The sequence below is a fragment of the Passer montanus genome, unplaced genomic scaffold, assembly GCF_014805655.1.
Source record: "Passer montanus isolate IOZ18808 unplaced genomic scaffold, ASM1480565v1 scaffold1, whole genome shotgun sequence".
NCBI lineage: Eukaryota > Metazoa > Chordata > Aves > Passeriformes > Passeridae > Passer > Passer montanus.
In genome coordinates, this window is record NW_024356504.1 from 21,574,397 (window position 1) to 21,595,236 (window position 20,840).

Sequence of the window (20,840 nt, forward strand, 5' to 3'; positions counted from 1 at the left end):
TTTTAAATCAATGTAATTGTAGCAACAAAAGCCTTAATTTAATTCTAGCACTATAACAGCATTTCCACTGGCCACCTTCCAGTGCCTTTTATATTAGTAAAGACAGCTCTTTGCTGGGAGTAAAAGAACTGCACCTCAAGGCCACCTGTCAACATTTGCATGTTTCCACCTTGTCTTTTACACTTTTTCCACAACAGATCAAAGACTGGGCAACCATGGAGCATCTCCCTGCTGAACAGCTCTGCTCCCTGGCCCTACATCCTCAGGACACTGAGACTGGGCAGTGCTACCTACTGATGAAATAATCAGTGAATTTAGTGGAAAAATACTTAAATAAAATGCTTTTTTATTTAAATGTCCCAGTCTTAACTATTTCTTCTGGATCATAGCGATGGGAGAAAAATAGCAAAGATCATAGCGATGGGAGAAAAAACACCACAAAGAACAAACCAGTGATATGATGACAGCCAAGCTTCTCACCCTTGCTTCAAAACACTCAGCCTTATCAGCAGCATCATTTTCTGTTTTATTTTTTAATGGCCTGTTATATTTAACCCCACTTAAACATTTGACATATTTTATCTGAAATACTCAGCCAGTGTTTAATCCTATTCACTTAAAACATGGCATGGAAGTAATACACATGTGATGTTAAATAATAAAACACAGAACCATACAAGTGTCAGTTATAATTCTGTCTATAAAAAGGCCCTTATTGGGCAGCACTGGTGGGGATCATTCTTGCAGTTCACAACTTCAACAATGTTTTTTAAAAATTCTTTACTGTTACAAAACTACATTAAATATCAAAAGCAGTGTATCTCCCAGGACATGCTCTGCTAGAGCTGTGCTACCCATGGGTTTGTAGACTCGTGCTTCTAATGTATGCTAGAAATCAGAAGATATTTATTCAACATCAGGAAACGAACCACTTAAGGTTACAAAAAACCCTTGGGTTTAAATGTTGTGAACAAAAAGCAGCCCAAGGTCTGTGCAGCTTCCTATGATGCCTCACCAATTATTGATGAGCAGATTCATGTATTTAAACATGAACTTACAGCAGAAATTATGTAACAGTTTTAAAATTTGTGTGGATTCCATGCTGTCAAAGATCAGAACACAGAACTTGCTCATTTATCTGCAGATTTTTAGCACTTTGCAGAGAGAGACTCCCACCCACAGCCCTGGATGGGGCTCATAACCACAGAAAGCTTTTCCTGTCTGCTGAGCATTTATTCCCCAGTTCACACCAGATGAAACAATGGGTGTCCAACCTAAATGAGGAAGCCTCCCTTTGGAAAGAAGAGTGCAACTAGAATTTATTCCTTCAAATTTACTTATATTGGATAAATGTACAAACTTCTAGAGCCAATCCAACAAACCAGAACCAAATGAGATTCATACACTGCTGATGGGAGTGTGTTCTAAAAGTGACTAAAGCAAAACTCATATTCCTGGGAATTCCTCTGTGAAAAACCTTTTTCTTTCACCCCCCAAAATTTGGGGATGGAAATTTTCAACTGGTTCATGAATGGCAATATTTGCTTTTTTATTCTTTTGGTTAACTCTAAAGTAACTAAGAATGACAAGCCTTTAAAACCTTCAACATTTTCCCTTCTGACACCACAGAAATGTTTGGAGTTGACATTTTAAGAAGGTTAGGAATAGATCTAGCAAAACAGACTGCATTATAAGCACAGGCTTATCTTCAAGTAAATAATCACGTAGGCTACTGCTAACAGATATATCAATAATAGAGTTGTATGTTTACCTGCATGCAAATGGTAGAAAACAGCAAATTCTACCAGTATTTACAGAGATAATAATAGACTCTCAACATTTCCACTAGTAAAGCACTGTCAATACAGACCTTTGTAGAAATGGCTTAAAATTATGAAGGATGCCTTTTTTCCCCCCAAAAAATTCTTCGAAATGATGCCATATAAAACATTTTTTGAGCTTTAGGAGTAAAAGAGATCTGAAGAAGCAGAGACAGCCAGCATACAACTGTATTTCCTAAAGACTGGTCTATATAACACATGCACACTTGATAAAGCATAGAAGAACAAGTATGGAGAGCCAAAAGCTCCACCAAGATTCCCATCCCGTTCTTTTTTTCTCCCCCTTCTTGTTTTAAATGATTTGTTCCCTTATGGAATTGCTCCCCTTAAGAACTGAGTGCATTTCACTCTGACAGACTTACTGTGCTTCACCATGTAATATTCACAGGCAGTCATTTCTTCTGTCAAAGAAATAAAAATCCCTGGTCCATGAAAAAAGGTCTAAGATCGTGAAATTGTACATCAAACTAAAATTCTTACAATTAACACAGACAGATAAAGGGAAGTGGTGAGGACTTGATTAATCCAAAATGGCATTTTGCGTTTAATATCAACTTGTATGTGACACTTACCTAAATATCTTTGCATTGAAAACTCTTATAGGAGCCAATTATATCAGATTTGGTTAGTTGCATTTGTTTCATTTTTTCTTGTCAAGCAAAATTCTAACTCTTTGAAATAGTAATTATTTGAAATTAGTAAAGATTAGTTGAAAACCATTGACTATCTGTTAACCCAGCACTGAAGCTCAATAAAAAGCTGTTGTTGCAGTCATTTTCAAAGAAAATAGCTGCTTTGCTTTGCAAGGAAACATTTTGGAGAAGACTTATCAAATTTAGGAGTGACATTGAAACCAATAGCTAAGTTTTGGCTTTGAATCCTACTGAAATTATACATATGTCAACCACTTTTAAAATAAGTTTTCAAAAGGTAGTTTTTTGGGGTTTTTTAAAATTTCAGATCTTGAAGAAAAGTCATGTATTTAAGACAGTTTTTCAAGCAATAAGAGAAGCCACTTCAGAATTTACTGGGAATGAGTTATCCTTCAAAGCTGGGCAATTTTGACCATGAGCTCACTGACACTGTGACAGTTTTGTACTTGCTGTGATTTCATTATCCACACCTGAGTAGCACACAAAGCTTCAAGGTTCATCTAATGGGGAGGTTGAAAAGAATAGGTCATTTCAGATCTCTGTAGGAAAATTAATGTTTGGGCCACTTCATCCCAGCAGAAAACGTTTCTTATTTTCCCCCTCTTGTCTCTGAGACATTCAGAGAAAATATGGAAATACTACTGCTGATTCTTGGCACTGGGAAGTGGATGTGAAAAAAAAAAAAGACCAGGGGACAAACTGCCTTCACAGGTAGAAAAACTTGAAATTAAGTATCAGGAAGGCAAGGATTACATAAAGAATATTCAGGAATTTTTTTTAATTTCTAGAAATTCTATCTATCAAGAGCAGCTCTTCTCCTCTAAAGTAGCTTTTCTGTGTTTTTTTCTAATAACATTGGACAGAAAAGAAAATATAATTTCACAGGTCAGTGCAAAAAAAATTGCTTTAATGCCTGAACTGGTGTTTCCAGGCTGCTCAGTGCACCTGAACTGAAGGGCTGCTATTAGATTATAGTAAACAGTAAAAATTTGGAGCTTAATTTAGCACCATTTTCAAGGGACAGCAACACCAACCTCCTCCCTACCTACCCATTCAACTCCCCCAAGGAAATTACAAAATTGAGTTTGCTCATGAGAGCGGATGATAGAAACAAAATATTCAGACTTTACTGCCTTCCTGCTTTTTGTCCCCTCATTTAATGCATAACCTACAATACAAATGTATCCCACACCCAATTATTTTTGATCTTACTGGAAGGTAAAACAGCAGATGTTTTGCTCTGACTTCAGAGAAAGTAAATGTTGAATATTTATCAAGAAATATATTTTCCTAATTACTTATCCTAAGTTCCTTCATTTAGTTCAAACATTATGAAATAAAATGATTTAAACTGACAGTCTGGAAAATTCTAATTCCATTCACTTGAATGTCACATTCACTGGTTGGGTGATGGGAAACTCATACCAGTTCTCTGCTATGTAAGTGAGAAAATATTTCTCTTTTTTTATTTTTCCAAAGAAACATGTATGAGTTTTTTCTGAAATGGAAAAAATAAAATACACAATCGGTTTTCCCCTTTAAAAAACATCCCTTGAGCTTCTTTTAATTTGAATTCTGAGAAAAATAATGGCTTTTCTTTGTTGTACTATGCAATAGATTTAAAAATTATGTGATGATGTAATTGATACTGCCACAAAGTATTTTTAAACATAATAAAATATAATCTTTTCCTCCTCCTATGCTGAATCATTTTACTTTATTCCTTTAAAGACTTCAAGTTAAAAGCTTTCCACCACAATAAGCTATTAATGTCGCCTGTTTCACAGCTCCCAACATAAATTTATAACAAGTTTTTCTGTTTTAACTACATGGGAGCACTGAGTTATTCCTGAAGGCGATGTTTCCTGCAATTCCACTCTCTTCATCAGAAGTCACCCATAAGTCAGCCTCCCCAGGTATTTCAGAATGAACTTCTCTTGATGGCTTCAGTTATTTCTGTCCCTCCCAGCTAAGGAGTTGTGAAGCCAAGTGGAGCAGGACAGGCATTGGTGCTGTGCTATGGAGAGCATCAAATGCCACATAACGTGCAGCAATTGCTTTTGTAGCCACTAGCCAACTCCTAATAACTGAATCACAAAATTACTGCTCATTTCTTGCTAGCTGAAATGAAAGTCTATTTGCAAACGTCACCCTGTTTCTCCTGAGAGCTCAGAACGTTTTTCTCTTTTGTTCTTACAGGCACACAGCAAGAATTGGGCAATGCCCCTTGCTCCACACAGCAACACGTGGCTTCTGCACTGACATTTGTTAAATTGAACGTTCTGATTCATTTAATTTTTAATCTTTTAGAGTGAATTTGCAGAGTAGCTGTATTTGGCCCAGACGAACAAGAGCTCAGGTCTCAAATTCTGCCTTTTAAAAGATTCAGCACATTAGAGGTTTTTTTGGTTTATTTTTTTCTGCCCTGTCAGACTGTGTTCACAGAAGGTGGGACAAGGACCCCATGGAAACTGTGTGATGTGACAGCATCAGACTGTGACCCTAACAACTTATAGGAAATGTCTCCTTCTGAGCTGGCTGACATCAGGTCCATCCACATTGGCCTTTTTTTGGCATGGATGAGCTGTGAGTGTCCTCATCTCCAGTGATTTTTCTGATCATGACACTGAGCAGGCTGCAGCTCACACCGCGGTGTGGCCCTGGATGCAATGGACTGGGTTTCTCACACAGGAAATGGGAACAGGATCTCCAGCTGCTGCTGGGCTCACCTGGAGTCAGAGTGACTCCCCAAAATGCACACAGCACCAGCCTGAGGATCTGCTCCTCTTACACCATTCCCAAGGCAGACACACAATTATAACAGGATATCTTCCAACATTAGGGAAGCCCTAAGGAATTCAACTGCCAGGACAAAAATGTATCCCATAGTACCAAAATAAAAAAGAAGCCTGTTGGGAACTTTTCACTGCACACAAGAGAGATGTGCCAGAGGAATTTTTCTACTTGGATATTTTTATAGCTTTGTACATTATGAAAAAAAAGAAAACAAAAAACCTGTACAGAAATATATACATTCAAGGCAGCTACGTGGAATCAAATTCTATTGTAATTATACATTATTAAGTGCAACTGTGTTATATTAAACTCTTTCTCAATTATTAACTTAACCTTGCTCTTCAGCATATAAAATTTGTCTCATTTTGTTCTTTGTACTTACATTTGTTGGCAAACTACATTCTAGGAGGTCCAAGAAATGCCTTAGACCACAACTTTTGAGAATGTGTCAAACCAGAAGTCCTTAAAAAAAAACAAGGTTTGGCTAAAAATAGCAGTCTAATATGGCACACACTTCAGGTCAAAGTTGATGGGGTTCAGGGGTGCCCCAGGAAGAAGCTCAGGTGTGAAAAGCAGAGGAGCAGCAGCAGCACAGCCCTGATCTGCAGAATGAGCCAAATTCACACCACACATAATTAAACACAGCTCAAGTGCAGCCACAGGAACTGCACCACCTTCACATGTCTGAATTTGATAGCCAAATAAAATAACATTAGTATCAAAGATGAGGAAATGTTGCTGTTATCTTATTCCAAGCCCCTGTTCAAGAGCAGGATCAGTGATTAATCAATTGGCCTAAAGGGAAAATGCAGAGAAAAGAACAAAATTAAATCAATGTATGAAATACTATGCAATGTCACATATACCTAGAACTGATCACATTACTGCTCTGTCAGATTGGCCTGCAATTGGGAAATATTCCTGCCTGGCAGATGTCACCAGTGAGGCAAATCACTTGCTCAAAAAAGAGAATCAATACTCATCTCTTATTTCTGTTCAATGTCTTTGTGAAAAATGCAGGTTCTGCCTAATACTGGCAAAGTTATTTTTTACAATGAACTAAGAATACCTATTTTTATTCATCTAAATGGTTAAAATTTTGGATAGTTACCCTGGGGTCACTGCAAAGGGCAAAATATTTGAGAAAGAGTATAAAGACAACCATTACTGGAATGGAAAAAACCTATATTGTGCCACAGCAAGAGGAGCCAAGAGGAAGACTGTCCTTAAAAGTGAAGTTATGTCAACACTATCTGCAAAGATCTGCTAAAGCTGGCTCAGGTTGCTCCTGCATTGTTCTACTGGGGCCAATACCCTGGTTCTCAGGAAGAGCTAATTAGCTCAAATGAAAGCTGTTCCATGCAATTACACTGCTTCTGCTACCTGAACTACTTTGCATGGCAGGGCATTATATAAAAAGAAGATGCTGTTTATAAAGCTTGCAACAGAGCCTTTTTCTCTGTTTCACACCTCCTACCTTAATTGAATCAAATTTATGCATGTATGTGTGTAACAGTAATCTCTGCACAGCACTGGGGAGACACTACAACGTGTTACAAAATCCTTTTTATGAGGTACAGATCAGACTTAAGTTACAGAAAGCACACTCGTTATTTAATAAAAAGAATATTATAATGGTCATTATTGGTAACAGCAGCTGAAGTATAATGACATCAAATAAGACTGAAGGAAATTACCAAAGAGGGTGCAACAGACTTTTCTCTGACACATCTAAGGTCTGAATGAGCAAACTCTGTAAGGTTCAAAAGATGAAAGAGGAGCTATAGGAGGCAATTAAGGAGAAACTTCAGCTCTTTCAGCCCCATGACCTCAGTGCTGAGAAGCCTCCACTCATTTCCAGATTACCATTAACTGTTAAGAGAAATGCTAACTAAATGTTGCAGCAGGACAGATGCAATAGAAGAAAATATTCTAACTTCTGTTTAAACACACAGCAGCCTCACATAATGCATGACCCTCACACACATTTCTCAGCTGATCTGAAACTGTTGCTGCAATAACTTTACAGAGGATTTTGTCTAGCAAAGTAGCCAATGTGTAAGTACTTCTTAGAGTTCAATGAAAAGCTGAATGAAAAATACAGGTATTACTTTCTTCCTCTATTTAAAATAACTTTTTCCTGAAGAACTTAAACGTTAAGACCCAGAACACTTAAAATCAGAAGGGTTTTTCTGGAGAAACACACCATTTGACTGAAGACAAGAAAGAAACCTGCAGGCTTATTAAAGGGAAACAGCTGCAATCACCAATTGAGCACTTCTCCTAAATAATTTCCAAGTATTGGTCTTGTCTGAGTACAAATACCCAGAAGAGGAATAGGAAAGCCCATGAATCACAAAGATGAAGAGCACTGTCACCACAGGTGATGGAAGGCCAGCGGGGATCCCAGGTATTCCTGTGGGAAGGGAAGAAGCTCTGCCCTCTAGATGGCATTATGTGCCTGTAGATCCCAGCTGGAGCTGGGGAGCCCTGCCAGGCAAGGTGACCACGTCTCCACCTGCACAGGAAACTTGGGCCCAGGGGTCAGGAAGGGAAGATCACCTTCCCTTCTGTGTGGGAAGGTGAGAATTGCACATTCCTGAGGGCAGAGCAGGGACACAGACCTGTTTTTCCCATGTGGGTGCTCAGCCTAAGGTGAAAAAAAATGGAACATCTGACCCCATATGGGGAAAGGCAACTTAACTGGAAGGGGTGGGAAATATGTGAAAACATATAATAAAAACCAAAAACAAAGAGAAAAAAATTAGATTGTCCTTATGAATAAACAAAACTCTCACCTGAAACAGACAGCTGTACACTAAAATGTGCATGCAGCTACCCACATCCATGCACATGAGGCTACAATGCATCCATGTGTAGCTTTTCTGACTGTACACTGAAATTTAATACTTAGTGATAATCAGGTATCTACAGAACCATCAGCAAAAATCAGTTTCAGGCATAATGGACCAATGTCAGACTATTCCACATTTGATTTATCTATCCCCTCTATATATTTATAACTAATCTTAAAATCTGTGCTTGTCACCATGACAGATTAAGCAGACTTAAAAATAACCATTTGGGTATTTTCTGCTGTGGACTATCAAATTAGCTGCATAATAAAGCCAGTGAATATCGAATTTCAAGAGTATGTTAACAACACAGATTTCACATGTGTAGTTAAGCATTTCCCAGCACAGGAGCCAACCCTTACAAGCTGGAATTCAGCACAGTGCCCCTAAATCCAGTGTATGAGTGTAAATATACCTGCCCAGAACCCCTTCTATAATCTCCAACACTGTATTTCTACAAGATGAATAAAAAAGAAATCGCTATCAAATTAGGAAAAAGTGCATCACCATGACATGTCAATACTGTTTAAGCATTTTTAAGGTTAGTAAGGAAAAATTAAAAGAGAAATTATTTTACTATGTTGTAAGTAAAGAGTTGGAAGGGATTCAGCTCAAACAGCTGAGGTAAATGAACTGGGATTTCCTACGCAGCCAGTGGAGAACATCCACAAAATACTGGGATTTAAAAAATAATGTTAGTTTGAAATGAACTGCAACTATTTATTTAGTTTATGAACTGTAGAACTGTCATTACTGTCAGCCAAATTGCTTGCATTAGTATGTAAATTAAAAATACAGGGCGTGATTCTAAAAATCTCTGTCACATAGAAGCTTTCCTCTGAAACGAGTGCCACTGTGAGTAATGAGCAGGCTCACAGAAAGGGTTTGTGGAGAGCCAGGCCCAGAGTGCACAGCTGAGAGAAACTGTTTAAAAAAATTACTGAGTCTCACTCTGAAATGATGGATGTGTGGGGATAAACACAGCCACCTAGATCTGTAACACAATGCTGGAAAACCTCATTCCATTCCACAGGGAGAGTGGATTCTCAATTGTAGCACACGCCTGATTGCTGAAAAAGGTAAGTTACAGTAAATGCTGATTATCTGCAAGAAGGCACCACACTTGGAAAGAAGGGTACTGAAAAACTATCATTAGATTACAAAAGGCAGACAGAAATAGCAGGTTCCTTCACTTCAACCTAGCAAGGCCTGTGTGCAGAATACAGTTAACATTCATTGCAATAGAGAAAATCTGACAGGTTTAATAAAACCGAGATGATTTTCCTTGACTTCTGTGACTTACCTTTTCTTCACTGACTACACCTATTCCTCAGACCTTCTGGCACCAAATCATTATTCTTGTGGCCATATTCAATACTCTGAACTATTTAAAGACTGCTCGTATGTCAGCCAGAGCAGAGTACCACAGAGAAAGCTTTAAGAAAAGAGCCATTAGACTGGAACTTGAAAAATCCTAGAAAACAATTAATTTATTACCCGCTTTTTACAGAAAATATATGCCATTTGATTTGGCTGTGGTATAATGAACATTAAATGCTTATCTGTGATCTTATTTATTTCAATAAAATTTCCAGATCTCAATGTATTGTCTTGAGGATTCTATAGCATACCTATAATTTTTACAACTACATGCACCAAAACTGAGGGAAAAAATCACCATGTAGGTGAAGTAAAGGATATGCTAAACAACACCCTGACTAAAATATTAATGTGAAGTACAAAAATTGCATATAAGACATATGCATATATTGCATTTTTCTCCCCCCTGCAAGATGTTGCATTCACTGACCTGGAAAAGAGCATTTTATATCATTCTGCCTTGAGAAGGAGGAAATTAGGAACAGCTCAAGTTCCTCACTGCTTTGCTATGTGCCTTGTGCCTCACTGGGATACACTGATGTGTGTGATGAGCACTGAATCTGGAAAGTAACTTTCATTAAAACCTGTTTACTGCATGAGCAGGCTAAAGGAGAAAAATTCTGACACGCAGCAAAATTTACAAGTAGTTGATGAGGTATGACACAATGACAAGCTTAAAACAATTAAATGCTGGTCTAAGACACGGCAGAACAGGAATAAGAGCTGACACATACTCTGTTGAGCACTTGGTTGAATTAGCTTGTTTCAAAATATTAGTGCTTTGTGGGTATGTCAGAGTACAAAACAGAGCTGATCTGGAAGCTTTTACCTTTTCAACACGTGCTAAACCCTCAAAAGTTCTGCATGTTGTGGCCCAAAACATTCAACTTCTGAACCACTGCCATGGTGTGTCATAGGAGATGCAATTCCATATTCTTTTATTTTCCCTTAGACTCAATCAGAAAAGAAAACAATACTGTTTGTAACTCAGACTAAAATTCTCAGGAGGCACCACAGTTGATTTTAGAAAAGTATTTTAAGCTTTTGTTGAACAGAATAGTAAGAAAAATGCAGATAAGCATGGAGAAAATTACTTAATGTACAGTAATTTTTATCAAGGCACTCTCCCATTTCAGGAGATGGAACTGTTTGGTGAACAGTGGATCAGAAATCTGTCTCTAATGATGGCAGGAAATGGTTACAGCAGTGACAGAGAAAATCTGAGCAGCTCTTCTTACATCCAGTGGGCTGAGCTATTTTCAACACCCCTGTTGTAAATTCATATCCCTACTAGATCATCTTGATTTTTCTATGCCAAAAGAGAAATTGCCATGAATTTCAACTGGCTTAGGGGAAAAAAAATAAAAGGAGAGAGAAAAATAGAAAGATAAATATTTTACACGTCTGCAGGAAATACATCCTCTTCTCTTAAATACTCAGCACATTCTGACTGAATTGAACTGTCTGCCCAAGAGAGGTTTCTATTAGTCCTCATCCATATGAGAATTTATTTCCAGTAACAGAATTTATTTCCAGTAACATCCCAACAGATAACTCTGTGCCAACTATGGAGCCTCACACCCTCGTGGGATGGCTGGAAAAGCCACGGTGCAAGATGTGAGCTGGCAGGAGGGGCACAAACAGCTGGGAAGGACGAGCTTTTGAGGACTTCAGCCAGAGCAGGAGAGGGCAGACAGAAGGAGGGAAGCACCCCAGGGCACAAAGGCAAGGAGAAACAGGTAGCAGCCATGAGATTTGCTTCCCAAAGACCAGCTGAGCCACTACAGCGGGTGAGCTCAAGCATCAACATTCAGCTTGATAGTACTTTTTTGGTTTTAATTTAAAATTTACTCAATTATTGGAAAGCTGAAACAGTTTGCCAATACTGTTATCTGGAAAGAGCTGGAATAAACTGGGCTGGTTTTGAAACCAGTGATGCAATTATCTGCTGATTCATTATCAGCCACTGTGTAAGGTGGGAAACAAGACTTTCCCTGCCTCATTGTCAGATCCCTTGCTATAAAAAACAAAAGAGTTCTTAGGCACAGTTCAGAAAACAAATTATAAAAGTCTCCTACTGAAAAGATTTAAAAGTAAAATCATCCAATAATTAGAATTAAGTAGGTTGGTCTTTGGTGACAAATCAACATAATGGATCTGGTTGTGTGGATGGCCAAGGCACTGGGCTAAGAGGCTTCTGGCTGAATCAGATCAAACACATTGGCTGGAGCCAGACTGGTTGCTACAGAATTTTTAGAATGCTGCTACAAAATATTTCAAAGTATCAAGATTTGTCTATGCATCTAAGTCAAGTGATTCATATTTCCTATACCCCAGTGAATCAGCTGACTTTCAATAAACAAGAAGTCTTTCCTCACAGATATTTTCAGAAACTCAGGCTCTTCGCCTCTGCATATGGTGTGGTTTCTTTCCATAGAAAAGAAAATAATTATTAGTTTTCTTACCATTTTACCTTGCAGAACATGGAAAATCATTTAAATAAAAATAAAGAAGAGAAAATAATGAGCAAAATAAAATAATGAGCAGCATCCCATTCAAAGTTAGCCTTTCAATCCACCCAGAGGAATTATGTACCGTTCTCATATTTCTATTTTATAGTTCATAGTTCATTGCTATAATGTCTTTCTTCCTCTGCAGAGTAGTAAAAACATAATATCAGATATACTTGACATACTTCCTCATTTGTTTAATGGTGATGATAAAAGGGAAATTACTCCTCTAATATATTTGAACACTTTGCTTATTATCCTGAGTGAGTTTTCTCCCAAAGTTCAATTTATTAAAACAAAACACATCTTTCTGTGATGAACTGCAAAGGGTAAGAGGGCAAAATTTTTTAATTAAAATCAGAGTGGTTTCATGATTCTACCCCAGCAGCTCCCGCTTCTACTGCAGCTTGGTTTACTGAAACTTCCACTGAGTCTCACTCACCCACGAGCAATGAGATTTTCACACATGAATTGGGCTTTTCATTCAGTAACTCCAAGGTTACTATCTAATGCTACCCAGTGGTTTGCTGAAAAATGCAAGGCTGGGAGCAGCCCTCAATCAGTGTTTTTGAGGCCAAAAGAACTCGTGCACATTACAGATGGGGAAGCAGACACTTCACAAACCAGGGGAACCTACTCCTTGTTGCCCATGTTTATTTAATTTTGAATGCAAATACTGTGGTTTTAACAAGGTGTCAGCTGTGCTCTGTCCCAGTCACTTCATGAGCAGCCAAAAGCAAATCCCTTCTAAGCAAGTTGCACTACTGCAATTGCAAAGAAGGACATCCAAAAGAGCTGGAACATTTCACAGAGTCAGACACAGTTAATTCATACTGAATTACCCTCCCTGCATAAATGTCTGTGCAAATGACAGACTTTAATAAGCCTTCAAAGCTGACACAGTATTTATCACTGATTAAATTTTTAAAATCAAAGTAACTATAGCTTTTACAGACATGTTTAGATTAAGCCTGACATTAATGCTGTATATCAGTTTAAATCACTTGCAATTATGCAGGTGCTTGGTGCTTGCATTTCAGTCATTTGAGGCTAAACTGGGGCAGAGAATCCATAGCTCCATAGTGGATAACAAAGCTTTGGGACACTCCTAAGGCCTTTACAGACACTGTTTGTCTAATACAGAATATTCTTAAAGCTTCCCTCTGTGGACTGTAAATGTATAAATTGCTCTTGCTGGAAAAAGAAACAGTAGACAATCTTGAAATGAAAATCCATATAACACCTAACATACCCAGGAGAGCAAATTAAGGCTTTGTGAAAAATCTCTAACTTGTATCTATGTGACTTTGGAAATATAATATTATTGTTTTACTGTAATTGTGAAAATGGTGAAAAAATCTGGAATTGCTGTATGGGGGTTGATGCATGTCCAGAATAAATTATACTTCTTGTATATTTCTGCCTACAATTAAAAAAAAATGAAATTCTTCTGGTGATAGAAGCAGAATTAAAAAAAGGAAATTTCATCACGGAGTTCATATGTTATTCACCATATTTCATTAATATTTCATTTTTTGCAGCACTCCAGATACACAGAGAAGATATCAGAGAATGGGGTTTTTTCTTTGTAAGAGCTAGAAGGCATTTGATCATAACTACTGAAGTAAATTAAATGGCATTTCAAGAGCAGCCAACTAAAAATGCTGAAGGCATAAAGGAATTTTGATATCCAGGAAATCACAATTAATTTCAACTATGTAAAATGGGACACAAGATGGTGTGAACCATTTTTTATTTGTCATCTGTTCCATTTGATTAGAAACGTATGGTATTTATCAGTCAGTAAACTGGAAATAGAATTTGCTGTAAATGATAAAGGATGCAAAAAAAAATTACAGGCAAAAGGAGCAATGGGAGAATATGTGTAGGTATCTCTTATCAAAGTATATGATACCTTTCACTTGGGCTGACTACAGAGATACTTTATTATACTGATTTGTACTGTTCAGTGAGAAAATTTCTAGGATAAACAGCAGTTAAAAAAACATAAAAGATATTACTGAAATTTATTTGGCAATACAATTGACAGCAAAAAAAAGAAGACATTTTAAATACAACTCCCATGATATGGAAGGCACTTAAAGGAAGTTTTCTGTGAAAATGAAACCTTGCCCCTTTCCTTATTCTTCAGTTTCCTGCTCCACATCCAGCTGACCAGGATGACTACAGGCTTTTTCCCATCCACAGAAACCACCATGTACCTCACATCTACGATGTCAGTAGCCCAGGAAGGGCAGAAACAATTTACTCTTTGTGTAGAACAGGAATCACTTTCCCATACATACACTCCAAACAAAATAAACTAAATAATCTGTTATATGGTACATGTATCTGGAGGAGCTACCCATTTATCCCTGAGCTGGGGATAACATTTCTCTGTTGGTACTTGATTCACTGCAAAATTAGCTCAGATTTACACAATTTTTTTTGTGATCAGCCAAGAAAAAGTATTAACCAGAACAAAAAATACCTGCTGGATCTAAACTTCTATAGACCCCTGAGCTGGTAGATAACATTTCTCTTTTAGTACTTCATTCACTGCAAAATTAGCTCAGATTTACCCAACTTTTTGTGTGAGCAGCCAAGAGAAGGTATTAACCAGAATAAAAAATACCTGCTGGATCTAAACTTCTATAAAATAAAAATGCCACACCACTTGTGCAGGCTTTTCCTTAGATGTGCAGTGTCAAATACATTTACATACATGTATATAAATGCAAATTTCTAATATATGTGCCAAGGAACAGGCTGGTGAACACAGCTGAGGAAGAAGAGGATGAAATAATTCTACAATGCCCTAAAAGACCAGCTTGTCACATGCTACAGTTGAGGAACAAACTAATAGGAAGAGATATCAAAAGTTTTCTTACCAGTGATGATATTAATGAAATTGTATTAATAGGCATTAATGGATTAGGTGACACTCTCTGACTATTACTTTTAACAGCTTATGTTTATAGGCAGTGTTCAGATTCTAGAGGACAGATGGATAACCAATTCTAGTAAGCACTTTATTAGCCCTTCTGATTTCATTAATTCAGTAACATCTAATAATGTAAAGTAAGATTAAAGATCCTGACACCCACAGCACAAAAAACTAACAAACAGTAATTTTTTGTTCCTTTCTAGATAGACTAATAAAATATTTAGAATAATTAGTCTGAAAATAGTAAAGAATTAGAACAGCTAATTGCATATAACTTTTTTAAAAGTCTCTTAATTAATAAACCCTACAGTCTTTGACACTACAATTTATATTCTTCAAGAGAAAAATACAGCAAAAATATATAATGTTAAACAACACACAGTCAACAACACTTTGTTTTGATCCTATTGGATCACAATTAATGTTGGCCCTGGAGCTCATCTTTCTCCTTTGATAGCTCCTTACATTCCTTGTGTAGATTAATCCCTGAAGAACTGGCATTCTCTGACACATGGGTTTGAGCAAGGCACTGCACAACACTGGCACCAGTGAGGAGAGGTCTCCACTGCCCTTCCTGAACCAGATCCTGCCTGTCCTCAGTGCTACACTTTAAATCTGGGCAATCTGCCACAACTGATAAAGGCTGTGACATTATTGAACACCTCCCTACCAAGTGAGGACATAAAGAACTGCAAATGTCTGCAGACTGGTTGAGAATGAGGCAAAGCAAACTGAAATCATGCATATTTCGGAAATAAAAGACCACAAGGAACCTACAGTCATTCTCCATCAACAGATAAAGCAAGACTATATTAAATTGCACATTTCTTTAGAGTTTTTTTGTCTTAAACACTTAGTAACATGTGGGTTTTATCCCCTGGGCAAAATTAGAGTTATTTAATATTATCTGTGTTTATTTTACAAACAGTCTAAGCCTGTTAAAATTAAAGAAACTGCCCACACCTTTGAGATTTCAGATCCTGTATTTAGATCCAAACAGGACTGGTTGTAACTGTTCATATTTTACTTTTAACAAAGTTCTCGAGAACAAAATCCAAGAATCTTAATCTATCAGAGCACAACTCAACCCAAAAATTATCACTTCACACTTAAACAGAAATGTATAGGGCCGGTGATAAATGTATTGTCTACCAACACCTTACACAGGCAAAATGTCACTCAGATCATTCTAAGGCATTCAGTTACCCATACCTGTAATGCTACATAGATGCTTGAATAGAAGGGAGGAAACACTAGAAAGGTGAAAAATGCACCTTGTAGCAGTTAAAAACGAGATTAAAATATGCAGTCTCATTTTTTCATAGACATTGAAGCCCATGCTTCTATCAAAGAACACAAAATAAGTTCATGTATGTTGTGGTTAAAGTTTTAACCATAATATACACCTTGTCTGTGGTTGCCTTAGAAAACTTTGAAACTTCTCCTCTAGTTAAAAGCTACCACAAAGTGCACTATTTTGCAGATCCTAATTTTCCAGAAATGTACTGAAAATGTAGAGTGTGCAGTTCTCCATGAAGTCTACAAGGAAATAGATTTTCCACAGCCTGGCAGTAAAAAGGCCTGAGCTCTCCCAAGCAAGCAGTCCAGCAATTAAAAATTGAGCAATAAACTACACTGGAGCAAAACTAGTTTTATGACAGTTGTTAAACCACCTATATTAGTCTTGCAATATTAATAATTGAAACAAAACGAGTAAAAGCAATTTTTCTTATTAAATGGTCTCAAAGGAATTAAAATAATGTATTAAATTCCTTTTAAAGATATGTGATGCTCAGCATTAGAGAAGGATCCTTTTAGTGGTTCTAAGCTTCTTGTTCACCCTTGGTAAATGAATTGTGAAAAAAATACCACATAACATGAAATCAGGTGAACTGTGAAAGATTAGATTAATACTACAGGGTGATTCAGTGCCAATAAATGAATGAGGCCGGGGGAAGGGTGGTCTTTTATGTGTGAAACTCTTGTGCTTCTTACCTCCAGAGCTTTCAAACGCTCCAAGAGCAATTTTGTTTTTTCCTTTTCCTCCTCAGTGCTGCTGCTTTCACTTCTTGGATCTTCATCTGCCTGTGTGCGAATTTTTTCCGTGCCTTCTTTACATCTCCTACTGTCTTCTGACAGCTTTTCCTGCAATGATTTTTTAAAAATGTCATTACTCACAGGTGCAAATGAAGTCAGCTATGCAAATATCTCCAGTTCTCCCTTGTATATGAATGAAAAAAAGGCAGAGGAAGTTGCGAGTGACATGATTAAAGTACTAAATAAGTGGAGCCATGAAGGCTTTGTGACACATGCTATGCCAGTTCTGCAAGTGTATGCACAACTTAACTGCTACTTCTACTTCAGATTTTTACAACTCTGAACTGTCATTTCTTTAATAACTTCCATTTTCTTCTTTAAAAGTTGCTAGGAACATCGAACTTACCAGCTTTCAGTGGCAGCTTTTTGCTGAGATAAAGCAGCTTATTGAGGAAAAGCTAACATATGTTCACACCTAATGTCTTTCACCTTTCTTCATTTACAGCTAATGTTTGAATTATTAAATAATGGCCTGAGAATCAAGCTGCTACGAGATGAATACTGATTTAAGATCTTCTCTAGCATATAACTGGAGAGAATGGAACTGACAACAAAACTTTCAGAAGTGCCCCAGTGTATTTCCAGGCAGTCAGCCTGAGTTGTTACCAGCTGCAGTTGCTGAGTGGCTGCTGAGTTTTACCAGAGCTCTGTAGAAATCATAGGATTGAACACTGAATCCTGCTAACTCCAATACTTATCTGTCCACAGAGAGAGTGAGGCAGAGAAAGAAAACACCAAGACTACAAGCAGGCAATGTAAAACATTGCCCAAAATGACAAGGCAGCATAGGGGGAAAAAAAGAGAGCTGTACAGATGTTGAGAGTGACCCATCATCAGAGCACAACACAGGAGGGACTGGCTCTATCTTTCAAGCCACCTTCTCTACCTGCATGAGCAGATGCAGTCTGACAACTCACAAGCAGCTTGAGAATGGAAAAGGTGAAGTAAATCAACATTAAATACTGGGTGTCAAAACAAATCTAGAGAATTCCTTCAATGAGCATCTAGTCTTCTTCATGGGCCTTTCTGATAATTATGTACAAAAGCTCAGACATTCATGATCTTTCAGTTATCCCAGAACTGAGATGCTTTGCCCATAACTACTACACAACATGCACGCTAAGCATAAAAGTGTGCATCTCCATGAAGAACTGATTCTACTTGAATAATGTGCAAATACTACTGTTTGAGAGTTAATAGCAAGGCATACCCTTAACTAAACCCCACAGGTAACTGAATTAAAAATCAGCAGTCTGGATCACATTCACAACCATGTCTTTTTAAAATATTAACTAGCTTAGAAATTGACTATTACTATGTTAAAACTTTAATCAATAATTAGTTTTATATGATATGGGCTTAATTACTAAACACCCTTACACAAACCATGAGGTAAATATCTCATTCTGAGCCCCAAAATACGGATGTCAAAGAGACATTCCATCAGGCTTCCAGCATTACTGCTACCCTGATCATAAAGGAAACATAAATATAGTACTTGGGCTTTGTTTTTTTTGTTCTTGCTACTCATTGATGCAACAATCAAGTACCTGCAAAAGAGCCACTAAACCATTTTTGCTTCAAGTTGCCCTAAGGAGTGCATTGAGATAAAACACTTCAATGAACTCAGGGGAGAGAAATGACAAAGGTATATCTCTGATGCAATTCAAATACAAACTATTATTTTTAGGAGGGGATGTGCCATGAATTGGATGTGGCTAACAATAGAAGAAAACATAAACATATGCACAGGGTCACCTTTCCTGCACAAACTCAGGGCAGCAATTTCAAAGGACGAGTAGAAGAAAGCACAGGTTATGACATTTCATTACAGAAAGTGGACTAATGCAGCTTCTCACAGAGTAAATCCCAGCCACACGACAAAGTAACCTGTTCATCTTCTAATTACAAAATTAGATTAACTTTGCACACCAGTGGCATAATCAGAACACACATCCTATTTCACTCTGATGTGCATTTGAATACCTCATGACACTCGCTGCTGTTACCCCTGCCTGAGTGTTGAAGTACAGCTCACATAGCTCCAGAAGCAGTTCACTACTGAGCAACAATAAATGAGTTCCAGCATTTCAGCCATGGAAAAGGTGCAGAACAGAGGAAAAGCTTCTAACCTTAGAAACTGTGCTTAGACATGCCATGGGCTGAGGGCACTGCCCCATCACGTTCACCAGTTCCACCTGGGTGATGTCCAGTGAGGGCAGAGTGGAAAACCCATGCTCCAGAAAGCAAATAGGGATTTGCAAAGCACCCTTTGTGCTGAAACTGAAATCCCTAAAGAGAGAGGGTGACAAAGGCTTTTGGAATGACAGAAACCTCTTGAGTGTGCAAAATGTGTTAATATCAAAGGCAGCTGAGTGCTGGGGAGGAGGAAGGGGCGGAGATGCGCCAGAGGAAATGTGCATCTCCTGGGGGATGTTGGACAAATCCTACAGAGGGCTCTGGAGTGAGCATGCTGAAGGCAGCAAACAATGGCTAAAGCAGCTTACTCCTTTTTTCTCCAAAATCCTACACTTCTTGTGTTATCTCAAATAAAGAGCATCTTTTGCCACTCCTGAGCAGTCTCTGCTCATGCCTCGCATATTGCACAGTCACAGGCAGCCTGTGTTCAAACTGAATAACAAAATCCTCCCCAGGTGCAAAGTCCAGCAAAGGCAGAAGAAGTGCTGTCCTGCTGATCAGTTTAATTTCTGGGAAAAGGTAACAATTGGAAATGGTGTTCTGCAAATAAAACAGCTTAAAAAAAAATAGAGGAAAGAAAAAAGCAGTAACTCCACTCTGTGTCTCCCAGACCAACGAGTTTAAGATACATGTTTGTACCATGAGAGGATGCAAACACAGCAGCCTGATGAGAATTCTGCAGTAAAGGCTCATCTACTTCTCTAATGCTCTGTGTCAACAAAGACAAAATAAAAATATTAAAAATTCAACTCTTACTGAAACTAGGATTATGCTACCCACTGTAGACCCATTCCTACAGAAATTAATGAGAAACTTACAATGGAGTCCCACATTGTGTAAGCTTCTCAGGCTGGTCTAAACTGTCATTGCTCTTCTGAAACCAACAGCATTTTGCAAATCATAAATGACATCCTGCCCTGACCATTATTTCTAAGTATTCAGTTTGCTCCATAAATCAAAGAAGCAGTCCAGTGGGGATGAGCCCTTTGATGGAACACCAAGGACCCCATGGCCAATAGAAAACAAGGGATGGAAACAGTCCCTGCAGCCCAGGAATGGGAAGATCCCAGGATCAATGGAAAGATATAAATCACTAAAGACACTGATCTATTGAGCTGTACAATGCAGTGGCCTGACTGAGACTTATCAGAAAGCTGGATTTCAGTTAGCTCAACTAGGAAAGAGCAGGATAATATTCCCTCTTTCCACTAATAAATAAAGTAAGAACAATAAATTAAGACAGCAGGAAATCCACCTGAAATTGCAAATGATAATTTACAGGAATCTGTGGAATGTAAAGCCAATTTTCTCTCTTCTCTCTTCCATCTACCTTTCAGAATATTGAACAAGAAAGTGTTTTCACTGTTGATAAACAGGGAGTAACTACAGTGATAGAAAAGATCATAGAGAAGCTTTCAGAAGATAAGAGAACAAATTGCCTATTTCAGAAATTACCTCTTTCTTCATCCCAAGAAAGGCAAAAGGCTGCTAACCTGACAATTAGTCATTGGGATGTCTTTCCTCTGAGAACTGTCACCTTTTCTAGGAAGAGAGAAGTGTCA

General features: G+C 37.8%; 1 protein-coding gene across 2 annotated transcripts in view; it reads right to left on the minus strand.

Moving 5' to 3' along the window:
* Positions 1 to 20,840, minus strand: part of NCKAP5 (NCK associated protein 5) — a 354,162-nt gene that overhangs the window by 99,397 nt on the left and 233,925 nt on the right. For both annotated transcript variants that reach the window (XM_039700287.1, XM_039700277.1), the window contains exon 8: positions 16,978 to 17,127. In XM_039700287.1, the coding sequence (XP_039556221.1) occupies positions 16,978 to 17,127 (150 nt within the window). The remainder of the gene's footprint in view (positions 1 to 16,977; positions 17,128 to 20,840) is intronic.